This window comes from Microcaecilia unicolor, chromosome 5 (assembly GCF_901765095.1).
Source record: "Microcaecilia unicolor chromosome 5, aMicUni1.1, whole genome shotgun sequence".
NCBI lineage: Eukaryota > Metazoa > Chordata > Amphibia > Gymnophiona > Siphonopidae > Microcaecilia > Microcaecilia unicolor.
The window spans coordinates 13,483,502-13,508,583 of record NC_044035.1 but is presented as its reverse complement, the minus strand read 5'-3'; the positions used below and the strand labels follow the sequence as shown (position 1 = coordinate 13,508,583).

The 25,082-nt window shown below is 43.8% G+C and overlaps 1 protein-coding gene across 1 annotated transcript in view; it reads left to right on the top strand.

Annotated features, from left to right (window-relative positions):
• The window catches only part of ATRNL1 (attractin like 1), a 1,590,902-nt gene that overhangs the window by 576,412 nt on the left and 989,408 nt on the right, over nt 1-25,082 (top strand). Inside the window, 1 exon segment of the mRNA XM_030202658.1 lies at nt 20,779-20,967. Within this exon segment, the coding sequence (XP_030058518.1) occupies nt 20,779-20,967 (189 nt within the window).

The window sequence follows — 25,082 nt, the reverse complement described above, 5'->3', positions numbered from 1 at the left end:
CAGGGCTGAGCCCGAATATTCAATGCCGGGCCATTTCTGGTGAACGGCATTGAATATCTAGTTTATTTTTGACCAGTTATCTTTAAATCGGCCAAAGATATTCCATGTTTTCGCATGGCCAAATATGGCTGCTACACCAACTTTAAAAACTGATGGTTAGCCGGTTATATCGAGCGATGTAACTGGCTATCCACTAGCTTCTAACTTGGGATATTCAGTGGGGATATCCGCTTATCTCCCGTTGAATATCGGCAGATAGCTAGTTAAGCGCTATTTAACTGGTCAGCATATGTTCTGACCGGTTAAACAGTTCTGAATATCAGAGGGTAAGGTTTCAGGGGCATGCGCATACATGTGACATGTAATATGTACATACCCTGACTCTTTAAAATTATGTCGTTTCAAAACTAGGCCAGGGATTCTCAACCCAGCTAGTCTAATTTTCAGTTTGTCCCCAATGAATGTGCCTACAGATCTCTCTGCTACATATTACGGAGATCGTGAAAATCTGACTGGCTTGATGTGTCCTGAAAACTAGGTTGGGAAGTACTGGACTATGCTATATACGCATTGGTAACTGGTGTGCTCATTATTCATTTATATGGGTTCAGCTTTGAACAGATTTCTTTGGCCAATATTAGGAAACATCGGTGTTCCCTAAATTTGTTTCCCCTTTTTTTTTATCAAGTCTAGACTAACAACAATTTCTTTAACAACATTATTTGTGGAATCGGCCAAGTTCTGTAGAATTAAGAACATCTATTCACTCTCACCCAAGAAATAATAACACAGTCAATCACATTGTTCCTTGGTTGAGCTGCTGCTGATTGAACCTTTTTCAGCCTGATATTTTAGTCTAGTTTTAGTTTACGTAAACTCGGCATAGAAAGGATAAGAATCGGAAGACGAGAACTGTAGAGGATTTTGAGGTGTCTTATGGTTGACTGGAGCACACCTTTGGAGGACACCAGGTGGATTCTCGTATGTGGAGAGACCCTCCTTTATACATAGAAACTACTGACTTCAACATTCAGTAAAACAAAAATAGCATATAACAAATATATCAAAAGAGAATACAAATTCTAAGATACCTAATGCCATTGACATTTTTTGAATCAGCCAGGTGCTGAGAGTCCTCCTGTACCGCACCCTCTCTCTGGAATGCTCTCTCAGCCTCTGCCTCAGGGGCGTAGCTACTATGGGGCCACGGGGCCTGGGCCCCCCGTAGATTTGGCCCTGGACCCCCCTGCCGATGACCCTCTCAACCCCCTCTCCCGCCGTCTGCTACCTTTGCTGGCGGGGGACCCCAACCCCCGCCAACCGAAGTCTTCTTCCTTTGTTCTGTTTCTGTGAGTCTACGTCAAACTCAGAAACAGAACGAAGGAAGGAGGACCTCGGCTGACAGGGGTTGGGGTCCCCCGCCAGCAAAGGTAGGCGATGGGGGGGGGGGAGGTCAAAGTTGTTGTTGGTGCTGTCGGTGGGGGGGGGGGGGGGGGCTAAAATGTGCCCCCTCACCTTGGGCTCTGGACCCCCCTCCCGCCGAAGTCTGGCTACGCCCCTGCTGCCTGTCTCAAGTTCAGTCCTGCCCACTTTGATAATCTATCCCTCGGCAGTGGTGTTGCAGCCAAGATTTACTAAGCTTGCTTTTTGTGTGTGTGTGTGTGTGTAGGGGGGGAGGGGGGTGAGTTTTGTTTTTCTGATCTTTTTCCCTTTCCTGTGATTAATTGGCATTCCTTTCTATTTTCCTATTTTTTTATTCTTAGTAGACCTCCTTGTTATGTTGCGCGCAAAATCCGTAATAAATCGTAACCACTGGTAAAGCCAAAATTCAACTAACTAGCAATGAATAAAACATTGTGCCTTCTTCCTAAATGCTAATCAAATCCAATTCAACCTGTGTCCCCACTGGCAACATGAAGTTGGAGTTGATGAGGAAAACACAGTATTGCCGCGATTAGGATTAGGAGGTGCTTTATTATAATGGGGAAATTGTAGATCAATAGGAGAAGTATCATGATCAACAGAACTCTTCCAAAAATACCAGGACGATGAAAGAAGTCATATGCACTTTATTCCATAAATTAAAAGGGTGTTGAAATGATGAGTCGACACGTCACCGTGTTTCAGCTATAGTGCCTGCCTCAGGAATCTACAGTTGAAACATACATGCATTTTACATACAGAAATTTTTTTCTAAATGAAGGTAATTGTACAACAGAAAGGTGCTGTTCCTACTTGAGGCACATTTCCTCCTGCTGTCGTCCTAGAGCACTTTATTTAAAGGTGGCTGAGGGGAGACATGATAGAGGTCTATAAAATAATGAGTGGAGTTGAACAGGTAGATGTGAAGTGTCTGTTTATGCTTGGGGGCATGCAATGAAGCTACAATGTAGTAAATTTAAAACGAATCGGAGAAAATCTTTCTTCACTCAACGTGTAATTAAACTCTGGAATTCATTGCCAGAGAATGTGGTAAAGGCGGTTAGCGTAACGGAGTTTAAAAGGTTTGGCCGGCTTCTTAAAGGAAAAGTCCATAGACCATTATTAAATGGACTTGGGGAAAATCCACTATTTCTGGGATAAGCAGTATAGAATGTTTTGTACTTTTTTGGGATCTTGCCAGGTATTTGTGACCTGGATTGGCAACTGTTGGAAACAGAATGCTGGGCTTGATGGACCTTTGGTCTGTCCCAGTATGGCAATACTTATGTACTTATGTTTATTCTTTCCAAAAATACTAGGACTAGGGGGCATGCGATGAAGCTACAATGTAGTAAATTTAAAACGAATCTGAGAAAACCTTTCTTCACTCAACGTGTAATTAAACTCTGGAATTCATTGCCAGAGAATGTGGTAAAGGCGGTTAGCTTAGCGGAGTTTAAAAAAAGGTTTGGACGGCTTTCTAAAGGAAAAGTCCATAGACCGTTATTAAATGGACTTGGGGAAAATCCACTAATTCTGGGATAAGCATTATAAAATGTTTTGTACTTTTTTGGGATCTTGCCCAGGTATTTGTGACCTGGATTGGCCACTGTTGGAAACAGGATGCTGGGCTTGATGGACCTTTGGTCTTTCCCAGTATGGCAATACTTATGTACTTATGTATTTCAGTCCTTGCATTGGCACTTGTAAGTTTCCACTAGCTGAGGATGCCTGCCTAGAAGCAGGTGTCACCTCAGTGCATGAAGTAGAACAGCCAGGACTCAAATCAAACTGCAGGTGTTTTATTTCAGAACTTGTTCCCAAGCTGTTCATCCCCGAGTGATGAATGTGGTAATTCAGGGACTCTGCCTTCTCTCTCAAGAACAAACATCTATGGCCGCTGAGCAGTGCTGATGAGTTTGGAAGATTTATACCATGCGCCAGCAGCATCCATAGCTGTGAGCTCCTGGATCTGTTTGTAGTTCCTTTGCTGCTGTTGTCGCTGTGCTGATCTCAGGTGCTGTTGAGGTCCTACAGCATGGGGCTGTCTTTTTCTCCTGGGTCATGTTGTCCTCTTTGGAGATGGAGGAGGTTTTGCTTGGTTCACGGGCAAATGTGCATGAGGTTGCAATAAAGGTATGAAGAAATAGTGTCTCACTTAATAGCACAGCTGACAGAGAACACTTTACACATCTGAAGCACAGAAACCAGTTCTGTGGTTGCTGAGCACCGTCAGTATTGAGCAAGCTCCTTCACTGTGTTCAGGGAGAAGTAATTTGTATCATGTTTTAGAAATATTGGCACCTATTATCCGATGTGTTTCAATGTAGGCATCAGCATTTGCAGACATGGCACTCCGTTACCCTTTTTTTCTCAGTACACTGCAGAGTCACTGGTACTTTCTCAGGGCCCAGTGCACAAAGCTTACCATGCTAGGAACATTTGCTTTAGACTGATTGTAGGCATGTAGATACAGTAGCTGGGTGGCTGGTGGACGTGAGGATCCCCTGGTCACTTGCCTGCCTGGTGCAAAGGTGGTAGACCTCACGCATCGCCTAGTTAGGATTTTAGATAGTGCTCGGGAGGAGCCGGCTGTCTCGGTACATGTGGGTACCAGTGACATGGGAAAATGTGGGAGAGAGGTTCTGGAATCCAAATTAAGTCTCTTACGTAGAAAGCTCAAATCCAGAACCTCTAGGGTAGCATTTTCCGAACTGCTCCCCTTTCCACGCACAGGGCCGAAGAGACAGGCAGAGCTCTGGGGTCTCAATGCATGCATGAGACGTTGGTACAGGGAGGAGGGTTTTAGATTTATAAGGAACTGAGCAACATAGAACGGTGAGCCTGACATCGGTGCTGGGCAAAATAGTAGAGACTATTATAAAGAACAAAATTACAGAGCATATTCAAAAGCATGGATTAATGAGACAAACCAATGTGGATTTAGTGAAGGTAAATCTTGCCTTACCGGCTAATATTGTGTATTTGGATTTCAAAAGGCATTTGACAAAGTACCTCATGAAGACTCCAGAGGAAATTGGAGAGTCATAGGTAGTGTCCTATTGTGGATCAAAAACTGGTTAAAAGATAGAAAACAGAGAGTACGGTTAAATAGTCAGTATTCTCAATGGAGAAGGGTAGTTAGTGGGGTTCCCCAGGGGTCTGTGCTGGGACTGCTGCTTTTTAACATATTTATAAATGACCTAGAGTTGGGAGTAACTAGTGAGGTAATTAAATTTGCTGATGACGCAAAGTTATTCAAAGTTTTAAATCACAAGAGGATTTTACGAGACTGGGAGACTAGGCATCCACATGGCAGATGACGTTTAATGTGAGCAAGTGCAAAGTGATGCATGTGGGAAAGAGGAACCCGAACTATATCTACATAATCTCTTTTCCTTTTGATTATCCTTTCCGTTGTTTGCCTCTACATGTTCAACCTTTTATCCTCAAAACCCCAGTCACTGCTTATAATATTCTCCTTCAAGTTTTTGTAATTGTAATTATATTTACTATGTAAGCTGCATTGAGCCTGCAATATGTGGGAAAGCGCGGGGTACAATTGTAATAAATAAATAATGCAAGGTTCCACATTAGGAGTCTCTGACCAGGAAAGGGATCTAGTTGTCATCATTGATGATACGTTAAAACTCTCTGCTCAGTGTGCGGCAGCAGCTAAGAAAGCAAATAGAATGTTAGGTATTATTAAGAAAGGAATGGAAAACAAAAATGAGGATGTTATAATGCCTTTGTATCGCTCCATGGTGCGACCGCAACTCGAATATTGTGTTCAATTCTGGTCGCCGTATCTCAAAAAAGATATAGTGGAATTAGAAAAGGTGCAGAGAAGGGCGACGAAAATGATAAAGGGGATGGGACGACTTCCCTATGAGGAAAGGCTAAAGCGGCTAGGGCTCTTCAGCTTGGAGAAAAGGCGGCTGAGGGGAGATATGATAGAGGTCTATAAAATAATGAGTGGATTTGAACGGGTAGATGTGAAGCGTCTGTTCACGCTTTCCAAAAATGCTAGGACTATGGGGCAAGCAATGAAGCTACAAAGTAGTAAATTTAAATGAATCGGAGAAAATATTTCTTCACTCAACGTGTAATTAAAAACTGGAATTCGTTGCCAGAGAATTTGGTAAAAACAGTTAGGTTAGTGGGGTTTAAAAAATGTTTGGATAGCTTCCTAAAATGAAAAGTCCATAAGCCATTATTAAAATGACTTGGGGAAAATCCACTGCTTATTTCTAGGATACTGTCAAAATGCTAAGTGGCGGTACTCTACCACAAATGTGTACATATGCAACCAAAAAAATGGTAGAAACAAAGTCAACTGGTCACCAAATTAATATGATATGGGGGAGTCTCATACAGTCACCAAGGCAAGTAGGTTATCACCAATCTGGTGTGCCTGATCAACGTGACAATTATAATCATAGACGGCCCCCTGCCATCCGTACCAATTTTTGTATATTTTTTTTTATTGCTTATCGTGTCGTTTTTACTTGTTTTGTGTCGTTATTCACATTTCACCTTATTCAATTACGTGACCAATGTCCTCTCTGTAATGATATGTAGAAGCATTGTCCAAGTAGCACTGAGGTAATCTGTAACGATATGTAGAAGCACTGTCCGGATAGCACTGAGGTAATCTGTAACGATATGTAGAAGCACTGTCCAGATAGCACTGAGGTAATCTGTAACGATATGTAGAAGCACTGTCCGGATATTACTGAGGTAATCTGTAACGATATGTAGAAGCACTGTCCAGATAGCACTGAGGTAATCTGTAACGGTATGTAGAAGCACTGTCCGGATAGCACTGAGGTAATCTGTAACGATATGTAGAAGCATTGTCCAAGTAGCACTGAGGTAATCTGTAACGATATGTAGAAGCACTGTCCAGATAGCACTGAGGTAATCTGTAACGGTATGTAGAAGCACTGTCCGGATAGCACTGAGGTAATCTGTAACGATATGTAGAAGCACTGTCCGGATAGCGCTGAGACAATCCATAAGGATCTTCAGAGGCACTGCCCGATAGTCCCGAGGCAATCTGTAAGGATCTTCAGAGGTATTGTCTCAATAGCAGGTACCTTTATCAGGATAAGTGATTTTGAATATTGATCCATCTTGTTTTAAATTCGGTTTGCTTGGTGTATTGCTGATTTTATGTTTTCATGCTAAAATCTGCTTTCCAGATGGAAATAGTGGAGTAGTATACTTCAGAAATAAAAAAAAAGATTATCTAAGATTCAATAGAGAGACTGAAAATGAGCACGATATAGTCCAACGTCATTGTTCTGTTAAAAGCTTGTTGCTGTATTTTGGAAAAGTTGTATTCATTTTACTGAGGCTGATGTCAGGCCTCAGTAAAGAATATTATGACATCTGAGGCAGCTTGTTATCAATGCATGAATGACTCTGACCATATGCTTCCTATCTAAAAATGGTCTCTGCTGACAGAAAGTACCATTCACCACTTTCAAAACCTGTCTTTGCATATTAAGTTGTATGCCTTCTATGGTGCCTTAGCTACCTGCTCTCTCTGCTTGGAATCACATCAGCCCCTGATATCTAAGGAAAAACAAAAAATTGTCTCTCCTCTGCTGACTCATAGGGAGTTTGCTTTTGGTGGGATTCGGTTTGAGCCTAAGAGATGCAAGACAGCCAATGAATGCTAGCAGACAACTTTTTAAATTGGTTACTCCTGTTGCTTGGTTTTGTCCTATGTAAATTATTAGCTAAAAATCTCATGCCAGTTCAAATCTTTGCATCAAAGGGGCAATTGGTGTTTTGAACAGGTTAAGAAGAAACATAGAAACATGACTGCAGATAAAGGCCATATGACCCATCCCGTTTGCCCATCCTCTGTAACCCCTAATTCTTCCTGTTCCTAAGCGATCCCACATGCTTATCCCATGCCTTTTTAAATTCTGGAACAGTCCTCAACGCCACCACCTCCACCAGGAGGCCATTCCACGCCTCCACCACCCTTTCTGTGAAATAATACTTCCTTAGGTTACTCCTAAGCCTGTTCCCTCTTAACTTTGTCATATGCCCCCTCATTCCAGAGCTCTCCTTCATTTGAAAAAGGCTCTCTTCCTGTACTTAAATGCCCTTGAGATATTTAGATGTTTCTATCATGTCTCCTCTCTCCCTCCTCTCTTCCAGCGTATACATGTTGAGGTTCATAAGCCTGTCCCTATAATTTTTGCATTCAAGACCACTTACTAATTTCGTAGCCGCCCTCTGGACTGACTCCATCCTGTTTATATCTTTCCATAGGTGCAGTCTTCAGAACTGCACACAGTTCTCTAAATGAGGCCTCACCAGAGACTTATACAACGGCACTATCACCTCCTTTTTCCTGCTGGTTATGTCTCTCTTTATGCACCCAAGCATCCTTCTGGCTTTGTCCGTCGTTTTTTCTACCTGTTTGAAAGCTTTAAGGTCGTCAGACACAATCACCCCCAAGTCCCGCTCTTCCTTCGCACACTGAAGCACTACACCCTCTATACTGTACCGTTCTCTTGGATTTTTGCGAACCAAGTGCATGACCCTGCATTTCTTGGTATTAAACCTTAGTTGCCAAATATCGGTCCATTCCTCAAGCTTCGCTAGGTCCTTCCTCATGTCATTCACACCCTCCAGGGTGTCCACCCTGTTGCAGAGTTTAGTATCATCCGCAAAGAGACAAACCTTACCAGACAGCCCTTCCGCAATATCGCTCACAAAGACGTTAAAAAGAGCCGGCCCTAGGACTGATCCCTGCGGTACTCCACTGACGACCTCCTTTTCTTCAGAGCAAGCTCCATTTACTTGAAGAAAGCATAGGACAAACACCTAGGATCTCTATGGATCACCCTCTGTCTCCTACCATTCAACCAATTTTTTACCTAATCAGTTACTCTAGGTCCCGCACTGAGGGCACTCAATTTATTTATCAGTCGCCTGTGTGGAACCGTGTGAAAGGCTTTGCTGAAATCCAAGTATACCACATCAAGCGTCCTTCCTACATCCAACTGTTTGGTCACCCAGTCGAAGAGGACAGTCAGATTCGTCTGACACGACCTGCCACTAGTGAAGCCATGCTGCCTCGGGTCCTGCATTCCATGTAGTTCAAGAAATGTCACAGTCCTCCTTTTTAGAAGCGTTTCCATTAGCTTACTCACCACCGAGGTCAGACTGACATGTCTGTAATTCCCAACCTCTTCCTTACTTCCACTCTTGTGCAAAGGAACCACATCCGCCCTTCTCCAGTCCACCGGGACCACTCCACTTTCTAAGGAAGCATTGAAGAGGTCCGTCAGCGGAGCCGACAGAACTTCTCTGAGTTCCTTAAGCACCCTCGGGTGTATTCCATCAGGCCCCATCGCTCTGTCTACTTTTAGTTTGGCAAGCGCCTCACGAACACTGTCCTCCGTAAACGGGTCTTGGTCTACCATCCATCCGTCCCCTTTAGCCTTTGTTTTCTGCAGCCCTACCCCCAGTGAAAGAATTGGGGAAAGAACTGATCCTTGTTTGGCTCAGAACAACTTGACCTCTGATGCAGCTCTGTGCAAGAGTGACTTGAACTTTGGGGTAAGATGGAAGTGGCCATTGCTAATGTGTCAATATCCTGCTTACCAAATGGGTAGCAGCCACGGTTCTCATTGGAGAAGAACGTCTCCAACCTTCAAGCTACTGAATCTTCCAATACTACTGTGGTACATTCAAAAGAGTGAGGAAGGGGAATATGGGGAGAAATTGTGTGCACAGATAGCTAAGCATGTATTGGGATAGCAAGCTGATGTTTTTAATGGGGAAATTTTATGGCACTGCCTTGTGTAGCACATTTAGCAACGTGCTTTCTGCATGACTTATATATATTATCCATGGATTTCCAATAAGGTGTTCGCATCTTCATTGCTTGTTCTTGAATGTGGAAAATGACTGCAGATAAAGACCAAATGTCCTCTCCAGTCTGCCTGTCCATACCATCCACTATCTCTTCCTTTTCCTTAGAGATCTTAGGTGTTTGTCCTATGCTTTCTTGAAGTCAGATAGTCTCAGTCTTAGTCTCCACCACCTCCACTGGGAGGCCATTCCATGTCTTTCCTTAAAAACGTATTTCTGTAGATTACTACTGAGTATATTCCCTTTCACTTTTATCCCATGCCCTCCCATTCCTGAGCTTCCTTTCAGTTGGAAGACACTCAATTCCTGTGCCATTATGCCATGGAGTTTAAAAAAATATATATTTGTAGATTTAAATTAACAATTTACAAGCATCCACTTGTTATGGAAACACAAGATAATATTGTGCTATAGAAAATTTACAAAAAAGAAAAAAAACTTTAAATATATTTTACAGCACTCATATTTACCCTTCATTAGACCATTATGTGGTGGAGAGTAGCACAACAGATAAGGAGATCTGAACTAACCCCCCTGTTTACTAAGCCATACTAGAGGCTGCCGTGTGCTAATGCCGACACAGCCCATTCAGTTTGAATAGGTTGTGTCGGCATTGCAGCACGGTTTAGTAAACAGGGGGGTAAGAAAGCAAATACAGCAGAAAAGGCCTAGACCTACAACAACCCTGCAGACCTCTTATAAACACCAACTTTTTCAGGTCATTGAGAGATTTAAAATATTCCAGCACAAAAAAACATGTATTTCAGTCCTAAATATTGCATACATTTACACGGCTAGACCAATAAAAAATGTAGCTCCCATTGCTCTAGTATCTTCTCCCATATCATAAGTACATAAGTATTGCCATACTGGGAAAGACCAAAGGTCCATCAAGCCCAGCATCCTGTTTCCAACAGTGGCCAATCCAGATCGCAAATACCTGGCAAGATCCCAAAAAAAGTACAAAACATTTTATACTGCTTATCCCAGAAATAGTGGATTTTCCCCAAGTTCATTTTAAGAATGGTCTATGGACTTTTCCTTTAGGAAGCTGCCCAAACCTTTTTTAAACTCCGCTAAGCTAACCGCCTTTACCACATTTTCTGGAAACGAATTCCAGAGTTTAATTACACGTTGAATGAAGAAAAACTTTCTCCGATTTGTTTTAAATTGGGCTAGAGAGTCAAATGGCATCCACAACAAAGAAAATGTTCCACTCAATGTGGAAACTCAAACGCGTGAAACAGTACTTCCCAAGGAAAACCTATCACAACCTGATACAATCAACGGTACTAAGCCACTTAGACTACTGCAATGGAATTTATGCAGGATGCAAGGAGAAAATCCTAAAAAACTTAAGACCGCTCAGAACACGGCAGCTAGGCTCATATTTGGGAAAAGGCGATTTGAAAGTACAAAACCGCTCCGCGAAAAACTACACTGGCTCCCAATCAAAGAACGCATCGCTTCTTTTTGTTACATTTGTACCCCGTGCTTTCCCACTCATGGCAGGCTCAATGCGGCAGGCAATGGAGGGTTAAGTGACTGACTTGCCCAGAGTCACAAGGAGCTGCCTCTGCCTGAAGTGGGAATCGAACTCAGTTCCTCAGGACCAAAGTCCACCACCCGAACCACTAGGCCACTCCTCCACTCCACACTTTTAAAATCTGCACCCTGGTTCACAAAACTATCTACGGTGAAGCCCCGGGATACATGATAGACTTGATCGACTTACCATCTAGAAACACATCTGAATCAACACGAACATACCTAAGCCTACACTATCCAAGCTGCAAAGGACTTAAATACAAATCAACGTACGCATCCAGTTTTTCCTACATAGACACCCAACTGTGGAACGCATTAATGAAAACGACTTACGACCACCAGGAAATCACTAAAACCTCACCTGTTTAAAAAGGCATACCCTACCAATCCAACTTAGACAACGGATCCCTGCAACACAACAAAACTAAAACACGCAACGAACATTATACAACCCTCGCACTGTACGATTCCCTAATGTGGCTGTGCCACATGAACACTATCTTACCACAACAACACTTTATTTGTTCACACCGGAGATTGCAAATGCCACTCCGGTACGATGTAAGCCACATTGAGCCTGCAAATAGGTGGGAAAATGTGGGATACAAATGTAACAAATAAATCCTACTATATAAATGAGCTGTGACCGACGTGCCGTGCACGCGTCACTTCACAGGTCTCTCCCTAGCCACCCAGCGATTCTCCTCTTTCTCCTGCCCCCCCCCCCTTCCAGCCACCCAGCGATTCTCCTCTTTCCCTTGCCCCCCCTCCAGTCACCCAGCGATTCTCCTCGCTCCCCTGATTACCTCCGTCGAAGTGGCCGCATCATTAAAAGCCCTGCCCGTCTCCAGCCTTCCCTTCGAGTTTATTCCCTCAGAGTCCCGCCTTCTGACGTCATTTCCTCTTTCCGCGAGGGCGGGACTCTGAGGGAACGAACTCGAAGGGAAGGCTAGAGACGGGCAGGGCTTTCAATAATGCGGCCGCTTCGACGGAGGTAATCAGGGGAGCGAGGAGAATCGCTGGGTGGCTGGAGGGGGGGGCAGAGGAGAGAGGAGAATCACTGGGTGGCTGGAGGGGGAGCAGAGGAGAGAGGAGAATCGCTGGGTGGCTGGAGGGGGAGCAGGGGAGAGAGGAGAATCGCTGAGTGGTTGGAGAGGGGCAAGTGAGAGAGAAGAATCGCTGAGTGGCTGGAGGGGGGGCAGGGGAGAGAGGACAATCACTGGGTGGCTGGAGGGGGGCAGGGGAGAGAGGACAATCGCTGGGTGGCTGGAGGGGGGCAAGAGAGAGAGAGGAGAATCGCTGGATGGCTGGAGGGGGGGCAGGGGAGAGAGGAGAATCACACACACTGTCTCTCACACAGACACACTCGCACCCTGTCTCACTCTCTCTCTCTCTCTCATACAGTCACTCTCACACACACTCTCTCAAACATACACTCTCCAAGAAAACCTTGCTAGCGCCCATTTCATTTGTGTCAGAAACTGGCCTTTTTTACTAGTAAATAAATAAATAAATTTACTACATTGTAGCTTCATCACATGCCCCCTAGTCCTAGTATTTTTGGAAAGCGTAAACAGACTCTTCACATCTACCCGATCAACTCCACTCATTATTTTATAGACTTCTATCATATCTCCTCTCAGCCGCCTTTTCTCCAAGCTGAAGAGCCCTAGCCACTTTAGCCTTTCCTCATAGGGAAGTCGTCCCATCCCCTTTATCATTTTCGTCGTCCTTCTCTGCACCTTTTCTAATTCCACTATATCTTTTTTGAGATATGGCGACCAGATTTGAACACAATATTCAAGGTGCGGTGGCACCATGGAGCGATACAAAGGCATTATAACATCCTCATTTTTGTTTTCCATTCCATTCCTAATAATACCTAACATTCTATTTGCTTTCTTAGCCGCAGCAGCACACTGAGCAGAAGGTTTCAATGTATCATCAACGATGACACCTAGATCCCTTTCTTAGTCTGTGACTCCTAATGTGGAACATTACATGACGTAGCTGTAATTCGGGTTCCTCTTTCTCACATGCACCACTTTGCACTTGCTCACATTAAACGTCATCTGCCATTTAGACGCCCAGTCTCCCAGTCTCCTAAGGTCCTCTTGTAATTTCTCACAATCCTCCTGCGATTTAATGACTTTGAATAACTTGGTGTCATCAGCAAATTTAATTACCTCACTTGTTACTCCCATCTCTAGGTCATTTATAAATATGTTAAAAAGCAGCGGTCCCAGCACAGACCCCTGGGGAACCCCACTAACTACCCATCTCCATTGAGAATACTGAACATTTAACCCTACTCTCTGTTTTCTATCTTTTAACCAGTTTTTAATCCAGAGTAGAACACTATCTCCTATCCCATGACTCTCCAATTTACTCTGGAGTCTTCCATGAGGTACTTTGTCAAATGCCTTCTGAAAATCCAGATACACAATATCAACCGACTCCCCTTTATCCACATATTTGTTCACCCCTTCAAAGAAATGTAGTAGATTGGTGAGGCAAGATTTCCCTTCATTAAATCCATGTTGAATTTCAGGCTCATTTTTGAAAGTGATCGCCGGCGATCTCCTGATCCCGGCCAAATTGGTATTATCGAAAGCTGATTTTGGCCGGCTTCAACTGCTGTTTCATTGTGGCGCCGGCCAGTCTTCAAGGGGGCATGGTGGTAAGGTAGTGAAGGCGGGACGAGGAGCGGGGTACGTGGGTACGAGATGGCCGGTTTCGCCATATAATGGGAAAAAAAGAGCCCGGCTTGAACAAGCATTTTGGCGGCCGGACTTGGTCCATTTACTTTTAGGACCAAGTATGGAAAAAGTGTCCCAACTGACCAGATGACCACCAGAGAGAAGCGGGAATCACCTCTCCTTACTCCCCCAGTGATCACCAACCCAGTTCCCACTGCAGCTCCTTGTGACTCTGGGCAAGTCACTTAACCCTCCATTGCCCCGGTACAAAATAAGTACCTGAATATATGTAAACCGCTTTGAATGTAGTTGCAAAAACCTCAGAAAGGCGGTATATCAAGTCCCATTTCCCTTTTCCTTTTTGTAGCCCTAAATGCATGACCCTGCATTCCTTTTGTCATCAAATCTTCAGTGCCAAATTCTAGATTACTCTTCAAGCGTTGCTAGATTCCGCTTCATGTTATCCCTAGCATCAAGGGTGTCTACCCTATTGCAGACTTTAGTTTAGTCCACAAAGAGGCAAACCTGTCCAGACAACCCTTCCCCGATATCGCTCACAAAAACGTGAAAAAGAGCCAGTTAGAAGACGGATCATTTCTCGACAGAAGTAGGGCAGCTAGTAACAGCCACTTTCAAACTGTGACTGTACTGAGCATTCGGCTTTATTGAAAGTCTTAGAAATATCATCAGCCTCCAGGTACCTCAGCTGAAACTTAAAAAAAAAACTTAAAGAAAAAAACTTTAAAAAAACTTAAAAGAAAAAAAAAAAAGCATGACTTTATATCCATGGTGGCTTCATAAACCATAGATGTGCTATAACAGTGAAATCCTTTGTCTTCATATCTTCTCTCCCCTGTAGTCTGCAATTACATAAGAGTTATATAGTACAGTGCACAGTGCACTTGTATGCCGTGGTTTCTTTATAACCTATCTAGAGGTAAAATCCATAAAATCTATAGCTCAACAATCACATTCTCATTACTGCTGGCTGTTCTACAGAGCACAGCCAGAGAGGACATTTTAGATTTCAATTATTTGTTTGAGTTTGTTCTTCGTTTCTGGTCTGTGCATATTTCTGTTTGCATTTATCTAAACGGTGGAGGAAGATATTGATTTGATAAATCGCACATTTAGAAAGACTTAAGAGGGCTTTTATCAAACACGACACAAATGGCTCTACTTATGCAGTGTCTGAATAGCAACAGCAGTAGTAAAAAAAAAAAAGGCCCCTGGATGAAAATTTTATATCTGGAACTTGATAGTGTTCAAAGTATCTTACAATAGGCTTCTGCCATTTGTGGAAGTTTATGGACTCTTCTTCCTGTGTCTGCCTTACGTTGGGCTAGATGTAGAAACAGTTGTTTCGTATTCGTAGGGGAACATGGCCCATTCTGGCTCCTTCTCTCCTGGACAGTACACCCTGTAATACTCTGCCCTCAGATTCTCACATCCTAAAATTTTGTAATCTGAGCAGGTACGTGATTATTCACGAACGCCGTAATAGCTACGGCATGAACATTTCCGTGGTTATGAATTGTTTTCACACCCGGATTTACCCCAAGATGTTATGCTTAGCTTGGAACAAGTTCATTTGCCTGTTTCAATGCCACATCAGTCCTTCGAGCAGCACCATGTAAACTGGCAGAGAGCCTTAAAAAAATAATTATAGAAATCGGGTAGCTTTTCAGCCTATTGTTTCACTCTATCTTAGCATACTTTTATACTTAGGAGACTGGAAGACTAGGCATCCAAATGGCAGATGGAATTTAATGTCAAATCATTTCTTGTGTACCGCTGATATCCCCTTTCCAGGGTTCAGTGCGGTTTACATTCTAGGTGAGACAGAAGCCGATAATGTTAGTGTGAGGTATGAGAACAATTACTTCATGCAAGGTTCCACGTTAGGAGTCACCGACCAAGAAAGGGACCTAGGTGTCATCGTTGATGATACGTTGAAACGTTCTGCTCAGTGTGCTGTGGCGGCTAAGAAAGCAAATAGAATGTTAGGTGTTATTAGGATAGGAATGGAAAACAAAAATGAGGACGTTATAATGCCTTTGTATCACTCCATGGTGCGACCACACCTCGAATATTGTGTTCAATTCTGGTCGTTGCATCTCAAAAAAGATATAGGGAATTAGAAAAGGTGCAAAGAATGGCGACGGAAATGATAAAGGGGATGGGACGACTTCCCTTTGAGGAAAGGCTAAAGCATCTATGGCTCCTCAGCTTGGAGAAAAGACGGCTGAGGGGAGATATGATAGAGGTCTATAAAATAATGAGTGAAGTGGAACGGGTAGACATGAAGCATTTGTTTATTCTTTCCAAAAATACTAGGACTAAGGGGCATGCGATGAAGCTACAATGTAGTAAATTTAAAATGAATCGGAGAAAATGTTTCTTCACTCAAAGTGTAATACAACTCTGGAATTCGTTGCCAGAAAATGTGGTAAAGGCGATTAGCTTAGCAGAGTTTTTAAAAGGTTTGGATAGCTTCCTAAAGGAAAAGTCCATAGATCATTATTAAACTTCCTTTGCCTTGAAATTTACATTTGTAAATCAGCAAATGGAACTCTTGTCTGGAAAATTACCTACTATTGAACAAAAGTTGGAAACTTTGAGTAATAATACAGAAAATAATTCTTTAGCTATCCAAGGATGTCAACAACTGCAAATCAATTTAATTAAAGAAAATCTTTTTCTACAAAATAAGGTGGAAATGCTTGAAAACTTTCAACGCTCTAATACATTGCGGTTATTAAATTTTCCAAAACAGCCATTGATATCACCTCTTATTACCTTTAAAAAATATCTCACAGAAGTTTTGAAGGTACCTGAGCAGTCATATCCCCCTAGTTCAAAAATATTCTATATAACATCTTCTTTGAAGAGAGTTCCTGAACAATTAGAGAGTAGAACTCCCAGCACCAGTCGGGGACATGAACTTGACACAAATGATAGAAGATGATATGACTGGCCTTACATCAGCAACGCTCAAAGTTACATTTATTCTACAACCGGATAGAGACTGGGTACTAAAACAATACTTTTTACATAGAGAACAGAATTTCCTTGGTTACAAAATACGAATGTACCCTGATGTTTCAAAGGTTACGCAGAAAAAGAGACAAGAATTTCTTAAATTGCGCCCAAAGGCTCTTCAATTGGGCGCGTTATTTTGGTTAAACTATCCTTGCAAATGTGTTATGAAATTGAATTCTGTAAAGTATATCCTATATAATAATTCTCACCGCCAACGTTCTATGCTTGGGACCGTTGCTCCCTGGCTGCAAGTGGTCTGCGAGGCAGACACGCACGGACGTCACTGACGTCAACACAGCTGATTCCAAGGCAAGGGGAGGAGTTTCCCTACTCCTCCTACTGCCTCGGAATCAGCTGTCACCCCCCCGCGCTATGGCCCCCTCGAAACCCACCCCCTCCCGCGAACCTGTCGATCCCCCCCCTGGAACGCCGAAAACTGCCGCCACCGCCACTGTTGTGCTACCTTCCCTTCCTGTAGGTTCTTCAATCATCTTCTTAGAAAGTTTAACTCCGTGCGTCTGACGTCAGAGTTAAACTTTCTAAGAAGATGATTGAAGAACCTACGGGAAGGGAAGGTAGCACAACAGTGGCGGTGGCGGCAGTTTTCGGCGTTCCGGTGGGGGGGGATCGACAGGTTCGCGGGAGGGGGTGGGTTTCGAGGGGGCCGTAGCACGGGGGGGGGGGGGGGAATTGCCTGCCTAAGGCCCGTTTCCTTGCCTACAGAAACGGGCCTTTTTTACTAGTATTCTATGATTCTAAGCAATTGAACTCTTTTTTGGATTCTAAATTAGCTGACTCACTTATTTCGCCACCAGGGCCTGTAATAACTTCTACGCCATAATGTTGGAACACTTGGACTTCTTGTTCTACCTTCCTTTTTCTTTCCTTTTTCTTTATTGAAATTGGAGCAATTTTCCTAGATTATAGTTAGTAAAGCCTCCAAATATAGTGGACTAAAGATGAGTAAGGATCATATTGTGATTTATTTGGGATTGTAACAATATTTCTTATTTAATATATATGACCAATGACATCTTTTCTGATTTCAAGATTTGAACTTGAATAATAATGTAAAATGTGATAAAATAATAATAAATATATATATTTTTACCCATGCTGTTTGGATACTGTTGTGCACATAGATGTCTCTCGCAAACCGAACAATCCCCAAAGGGACCTCCTCACTCTTGAAGGCTCCTTGTGCTTTTATTTTCGCTCCTATAAAACAGATGCTGACGTTTACATGTGCATTACATGCATTGATAATGATAATTACAGCATATATACGCACATGTGTATACCAAATTCCTGCCTAAACGGTATTCTATAAGAATGCATGTATCTTGTGTAATGCGTATTTTGCAGGTAGGTGTGTGCGTGGGCGGAGTCTGGGAGGGGCATTGGGGGATTCACACTTATGCTCATACCTTATAGAAAGCTCTGAAGAACGCATGTATCTTTGACATTTAGGTGCTTTAGTTAAACCATCTTTATGTTTATGACTGGTCTACGTGGTTGCGCCTATGTATATATGTGTCCTCTTAAATTTCTGTGGTGGGGCTTGGAATGGAAATTGACTTCAATAATATAAACTAATACTTAGAGGGAAGGCTAAAGGCCTACCTGTTTGCTGCTGCTTTTGACTCCTAACTTGTCATTTGCTGGTAACCTTTATCTTGTCTTCCTCTCTTCAATAGTCCCTTTCCCTATGTGTCCTTCTGTCTGTCCTACCCTTATCCCTTTTTGGTCCTGTCTGTTTGTCCTGATTTAGATTGTAAGCTCTTTTGAGCAGGGACTGTCTTCTTCATGTTCAATTGTGAAGCATTGTGTACGACTGGTAGCGCTATAGAAATGATTTATAGTAGTAGTAGTAGTAGAAGCCTGCCCTTGCAGATCAGCAACGCAGCCGCGCAGGCTTCTGTTTCTGTGAGTGCAGGACGTCAGACTCACAGAAACAGAAGCCTGCGCGGCCGTGTTGCTGATCTGCAAGGGCAGGCTTCTACATGGAATGCTGCTAGCAGAATAGCAACATTAACATTCCATGTAGAATCTCAAATAGTAGCAATAGAATCTCCAATAGTAGCAACATTCCATTTAGAATCATTCCTATGTGTCCTTCTACTCTTATCCTTATTGGTCCTGTCTGTCTGTCCTGATTTAGATTGTAAGCTCTTTTGAGCAGGGACTGTCTTTTCTTCATGTTCAATTGAGAAGCGCTGCGTACGACTGGTAGCGCTACAGAAATGATTTATAGTAGTTATAGTAATATTATTCAGCTGTTTCTTTCCTTTGAAGGCTGGTTCAAAGCTGATAATTGATCATGTGCATCGTTGGAAAAAGTTTGAACGATTTCTAAAGCGTAGTCAACTATTTGAAAAAATTTGGCGTTAGGGCAGAACACATTAATTTAGGGGCCCTTTTACTAAGCTGTGTAAGCGCCTACGCACACCAGTTCTAAGTTACCACCCAGCCATTTCCCTTGCGTTAATTGCATTTTAGGCATTCGTCTGAAAAATATTTTTTATTTTCTGGCGTGCGTCAGCTATGCGCGCCAAGTGGCATATGACACGCTTAGGTCATTACCACCCGGTTACCGCATGAGTCTTTACCGCTAGGTCAACGGCTGGCGGTAAGATCTCAGACCCTAAGTGGACGCGCGGCAATTTTCATTTTGCCGTACGTCCATTTTTGGCAAAAATAAAGAAAAGGCCTTTTTTTTTACAGATGCACTGAAAAATGATTCTGTGCGCGCCCACACTACCGCAGGCCATTTTTCAGCGCACCTTAGTAAAAAGACCCCTTGGTTTCAAAGTAAGGTGGCAGAAATTAAATATTGGGGGGGGGGGGGGTTGAGGGGTGGGAAAACAGAACTGATGTAGAAGAGCAGCTGCTGCCCAGTGGTTCTGAAGTCAGGGAGAGGAGGAGGGGGAGGGGATGAGCACTGTACCCTACGCCTGGAATAAACTTCCTAAGCCCCTAAGTCTTGCCCCATCCTTGGCCACCTTTAAATCTAGACTGAAAGCCCACCTCTTTAACATTGCTTTTGACTCGTAACCACTTGTAACCACTCGCCTCCACCTACCCTCCTCTCCTCCTTCCCGTTCACATTAATTGATTTGATTTGCTTACTTTATTTCTTGTCTATTAGATTGTAAGCTCTTTGAGCAGGGACTGTCTTTCTTCTATGTTTGTGCAGTGCTGCGTATGCCTTGTAGCGCTATAGAAATGCTAAATAGTAGTAGCAATCTCAAGGAGTATCAACATTCCATGTAGAACCCCAAAGAATAGCAAGATTCTGGAATCCTAAAGAGTGACAAGATTCCATGCAGAATCTCAAAGAGTAGCAACATTCCATGTAGAACCCCAAAGAATAGCAAGATTCTGGAATCCTAAAGAGTGACAACATTCCATGCAGAACCTCAAAGAGTAGCAACATTCCATGTAGAACCCCAAAGAATAGCAAGATTCTGGAATCCTAAAGAGTGACAAGATTCCATGCAGAATCTCAAAGAGTAGCAACATTCCATGTAGAACCCCAAAGAATAGCAAGATTCCAGAATCTTAAAGAGTGACAAGATTCCATGCAAGATTCGTAACCACTCGCCTCCACCTACCCTCCTCTCCTCCTTCCTGTACACATTAATTGATTTGATTTGTTTGCTTTATTTTTTTGTCTACTAGATTGTAAGCTCTTTGAGCAGGGACTGTCTTTCTTCTATGTTTGTGCAGCGCTGCGTACGCCTTGTAGTGCTATAGAAGTGATAAATAGTAGGTTAGTAGTCTCTTGTAACCAGAGCTAATGTTGTGATGTCATAATGCCTCAGGCCACCAATAAGAGCCAACCTCATCAGTGATGTCACAATGGCTTGATTGTCCTATACTTGGCTCACTTTTATTACATAGCTCTTTGAGCAGGGACTGTCTTTCTTCTATGTTTGTGCAGCGCTGCGTACGCCTTGTAGCGCTATAGAAATGCTAAATAGTAGTAGTAGTAGTAGTAGCACTGCAGCAAACCAATAGGCTGCATGGATTTTTAAGTAGTGCCATGGGTGTCAATCAAAAGAAGGTCCTGCTGAGATGAAACAAGTACTGTATGTGTTGGAAATCGTTATTACTAAATATCCTTTGCAGTAAAGTTTTGCTTCCACTCTCTTATTTTATCCAGTGAGCCCAAATCAGAATGCCCGGCCGTGTAAGAAGCCGTGCTCCTTGCGGATGACGTGCTCCAATTGTACCAGTAGTGGCATGGAGTGCATGTGGTGCAGCAGTACCAAGCGATGCGTGGACTCCAACGCCTATATCATTTCCTTCCCCTACGGACAGTGCCTGGAGTGGCAGACGTCCACCTGCCCTTGTAAGTATTGGTGAGAAATGACTTCCTGGTAATACCAGCAGGAAACATAACCCAAGACACAGTTTTCATAGTGAACACAACGTGCAAGCTTCCCAGTTCAGTGATCAAGAAGCATACACAAATGACCTGACTTAACTATATGAGTCCGTCTGCACTACCCAGATCAGACTATGAAGACGGAACCTGGAATATGCTCCCTTATTTAATCTTTTATAAGTACATCCCTCTTCCTACCCCTCCCTATATACTCTCCCATACTAAACAACAGGCTAATCCCACTCCCCTTCCTCTTCCATCGTCCTCCCTGCCCATCTTACCTGTCCTCATCTAAACGATCACCTCTTTATTTACTATACTAGCTGTTAAGCCCGTTTAAATGGGCGAGAATTTTGTTTGGCAAAATTCCTCTGTCCCCTGCCCTCTCCCCTCCATCCATGTGCATCTCCTTCCTGTCTTCCCTCTCCTCCATCCATGTCCAGCATTTCTCCTGCCCCCCCCCCCCCATCTATCTATGTCCATTAGCTCTCCTCTCTCCCCTGCCCTCCCCACCCATGGCCAGCGATTCTCTTTTACCCTATGTCCTCCCCTCTCATTCCTACCCCCTGTCCTCCCCTGTCATTCACATCCAGTTATTTTCCTCTATCCCCTTCCCTCTCCTCTGTCACCTCCCCTCCATCCCCTTCCCTCTCCTCTGTCACCTCCCCTCCATCCATCCATCCATGTGCATCTTCCTGTCTTCCCTCACCTGCATCCATGTCCAGCATTTCTCCTTCCCTCACCTGCATCCATGTCCAGCATTTCTCCTGCCCTCCCCCTCCCTCCCCCGAGGTCGCCACCGCCCCTCCCCCTGCTCCCCCCGATGTCGCCGCTACCCTTTCACCCCCCGGGGTCGCCGCCGACCCCCCTCCACCCGGGCCAGGGGCTCTCCTCTCCATTGAGCTTACAGCGCCTCGCCTCCGAAACCGCAGCAGGCAGTTTGCCTCCCGTCGGCCTTCCTTCCCTGCCTGTGTCCCGCCCTCGTGTGACCTAACGTCGGCGAGGGCGGGACACATGCAGGGAAGGAAGGCCGACGAGAGGCGATCTGCCTGCTGCGGTTTCGGCGCTGTAAGTTCAATGGAGAGGAGGGGGCCCGGCCCGGGTGGAGGGGGGCCGGCATCAACCTCGGGGGGGGGGGGGGGGGGAGCTGTAGCGACCTCGGCGGTTCCCTCCCTCCCCTTCCGTGTTCCAGGTCCACTCCTCAGCGCAGCATTTCTTTCCCTCTCTGTTCCGTCCTCTGACGTCATCACGTCTTGACGCGGGGGCGGGACAGAGAGGGAAGTCTCTACTACGCATTTGCGGGTGAGTCGGTCACTTGCCATTTATATATTTGATTGCAGCTATATCCATCCTATGTTACTTTGTAAACCTGATATACTATTTAAGCCGCATCGAACCTGCTAATAAGTGGGAAAACGCGGGGTATAAGCGTTACAAATAAATAAATAAAAATATGCAGGTATATCTTAGGCATGTTCTTTGTGAATAGCCTGAAAAATAGACCTTGAGGGCTGGCACTGTCTACTGCTTGCAGTTTTATTTATTTATTTTATTGCATTTGTATCCCACATTTTCCCACCTATTTGCGGGCTCAGTGTGGCTTACAATACATTGTAAATAATGGAAATGCAATTTGTTACAATCAGTTATGGATTACATTGTGAGAAGTTAAGCGAGACAAAGTCAAGGTATCGTTAGGGAATAGGACAAGAAAAAGAACAATGGAAAGAGACAATGGGAAATTGGTAGGGTGATAGAACCCTGCTAAAGCAGCAATTGCCCTGTTCTCACCAGTCAAATAAGCCTGAGATGATAATCCCCTGCAAACCAATCATTATATGAAGAGGAAAAAAAGATGTGCTTCTTTGCGAGTGGGGCATTATAATGGGCCAAAAATTAGTCATATATCACCTAGTCCTGATATTCACATCACATCAGGAAGAAAAAGACCTCTCCAGATATAAGCAGACTTTTAACTCTGTGCTATAATAGCATCTAAATAATATATACATACAATTCAAAATTACATTTTTTTTAAACTTAGGGGCCCTTTTCCTCAGATGCGTAGGCATCTATGTGCATAAGCGTCAACTTAGAATTGCCGCGTCCCCAGGCGGTAATTCTAATTTTGACGTGCGTCCAAAACTCGCGGCAGACAATAATTTCTATTTTCTACCACGTGGCACTAACCGGGCGGTAATTGGTAGTGTACGTGCGCTGGCAATTATCGCTCCGGTTAACGCGTGACACCTTATCGCGCTAAGTCAATGGGTAGTGGTAAGATCTCAGGCCCAAAATGGATGTGTGTTGATTTTTATTTTGCCACACATATCCGTTTTCGGCAAAAAAAAAAAAAGGCCTTTTTTCGCAGGCGTCCAATACATGCGTCTACACCAGCGCAGGCGCACCTTAGTTAAAAGGGCCACTTAACTTGCTAAAGAATAACAAGAGATCACAAAAACAGCCCAAGATGAAAGGTTGTACACCTACTCCAACATAGCTGTGTTTCGGCGATGACGTTTGCATCAGAGAAAGGGAAATGGGACTTGATATACTGCCTTTCTGTGGTTTTTGCAACTACATTCAAAGTGGTTTACATAGTGTATATAAGTACTTATTTGTACCAGGGGCAATAAGTGATTTGGCCAGAGTCACAAGGAGTTGCAGTGGGAATTGAACCCAGATCATCAGGATCAAAGTTCACTGCACTAACCACTAGGCTACTCCTCCACTAGCAACATTCCATGGAGAATCTCAAATAGTAGCAACATTCCAGAATCTCAACTAGTAGCAACAGTAACATTCCATGTAGGATCTCAAATAGCAGCAACAGAACCTCTAATAGTAGCAATATTCCAGAATCTCAAATAGTAGCAACAGCAACATTCCATGTAGAATCTCAAATAGGGAAAGGGAAATGGGACTTGATATACTGCCTTTCTGTGGTTTTTGCAACTACATTCAAAGCAGTTTACATAGTATATACAGGTACTTACTTGTACGTAGGGCAATGGTGACTTGCCCAGAGTCACAAGGAGCTGCAGTGTGAATTGAACCCAGTTCCCCAGGATCAAAGTCCACTGCACTAACCACTAGGCTACTCCAGAATTCAGCAGGCAGTGCTCTCATTGGCACCACTAGTTCAGGTGAGGTTCAGCATTCAATCAGTATGACAATGAGTGTGAAGCAGTGAGCCAGGGCCAGTGTCTTAATGGGCTTTTGTGCTGGCTCATTGTCTGGGTGAAACTATTGCGCTGCCTACCTATTTAGCCTTAAGAACACAAGAATAGCCATACTGGATCAAACCAATGGTCCATCTAGCCCAGTATCCTGTTTCAAACAGTGGCCAATCCAAATCACAAGTACCTGGCAGAAACCCAAATAGTAGCAGCATTCCATGCTACCCATCCCAGGGCAAGCAGTGGTGTCCCCATGTCCATCTCAATAACAGACTATAGACTTTTCCTCCAGGAACTTGTCCAAACGTTTTTTTTTTAACCCAGATACGCTAACCGCTGTTACCATATCCTCTGACAGCGAGTTCCAGAGCTTAACTATTCTTTGAATGAAAAAATATTTCCTCCTATTTGTTTTAAAAGCATTTCCCTGTAATTCATTGAGTGTCCCCTAGTCTTTGTCGCAGAATGAAATTTGCCACTTCCTGCTCCTAATTCATTGAATGCATGGTACTATCCCTTAAAAAACTGAGACACGTACCCCTGCACTCTGGATTATGCCTCCAGCCACAGTTTCTGCATTTTAAAAAGCTTCTTCTAGCTGAATATTATCAGAAACGGTGTATGCGCCTCTGTGGATGTGGTTCTAAAAGTGGGAGCCTCCATTGAGGCATCCGGATGCTGCCCTGTTGTATAATTTATTTTAGTTACATTTGTACCCCGGGCTTTCCCACTCATGGCAGGCTCAATGCGGCTTACATGGGGCAATGGAGGATTAAGTGACTTGCCCAGAGTCACAAGGAGCTGCCTCTGCCTGAAGTGGGAATCAAACTCAGTTCCTTAGTTCCCCAGGACCAAAGTCCACCACCCTAACCACTAGGCCACTCCTCCACTGTTGCTACT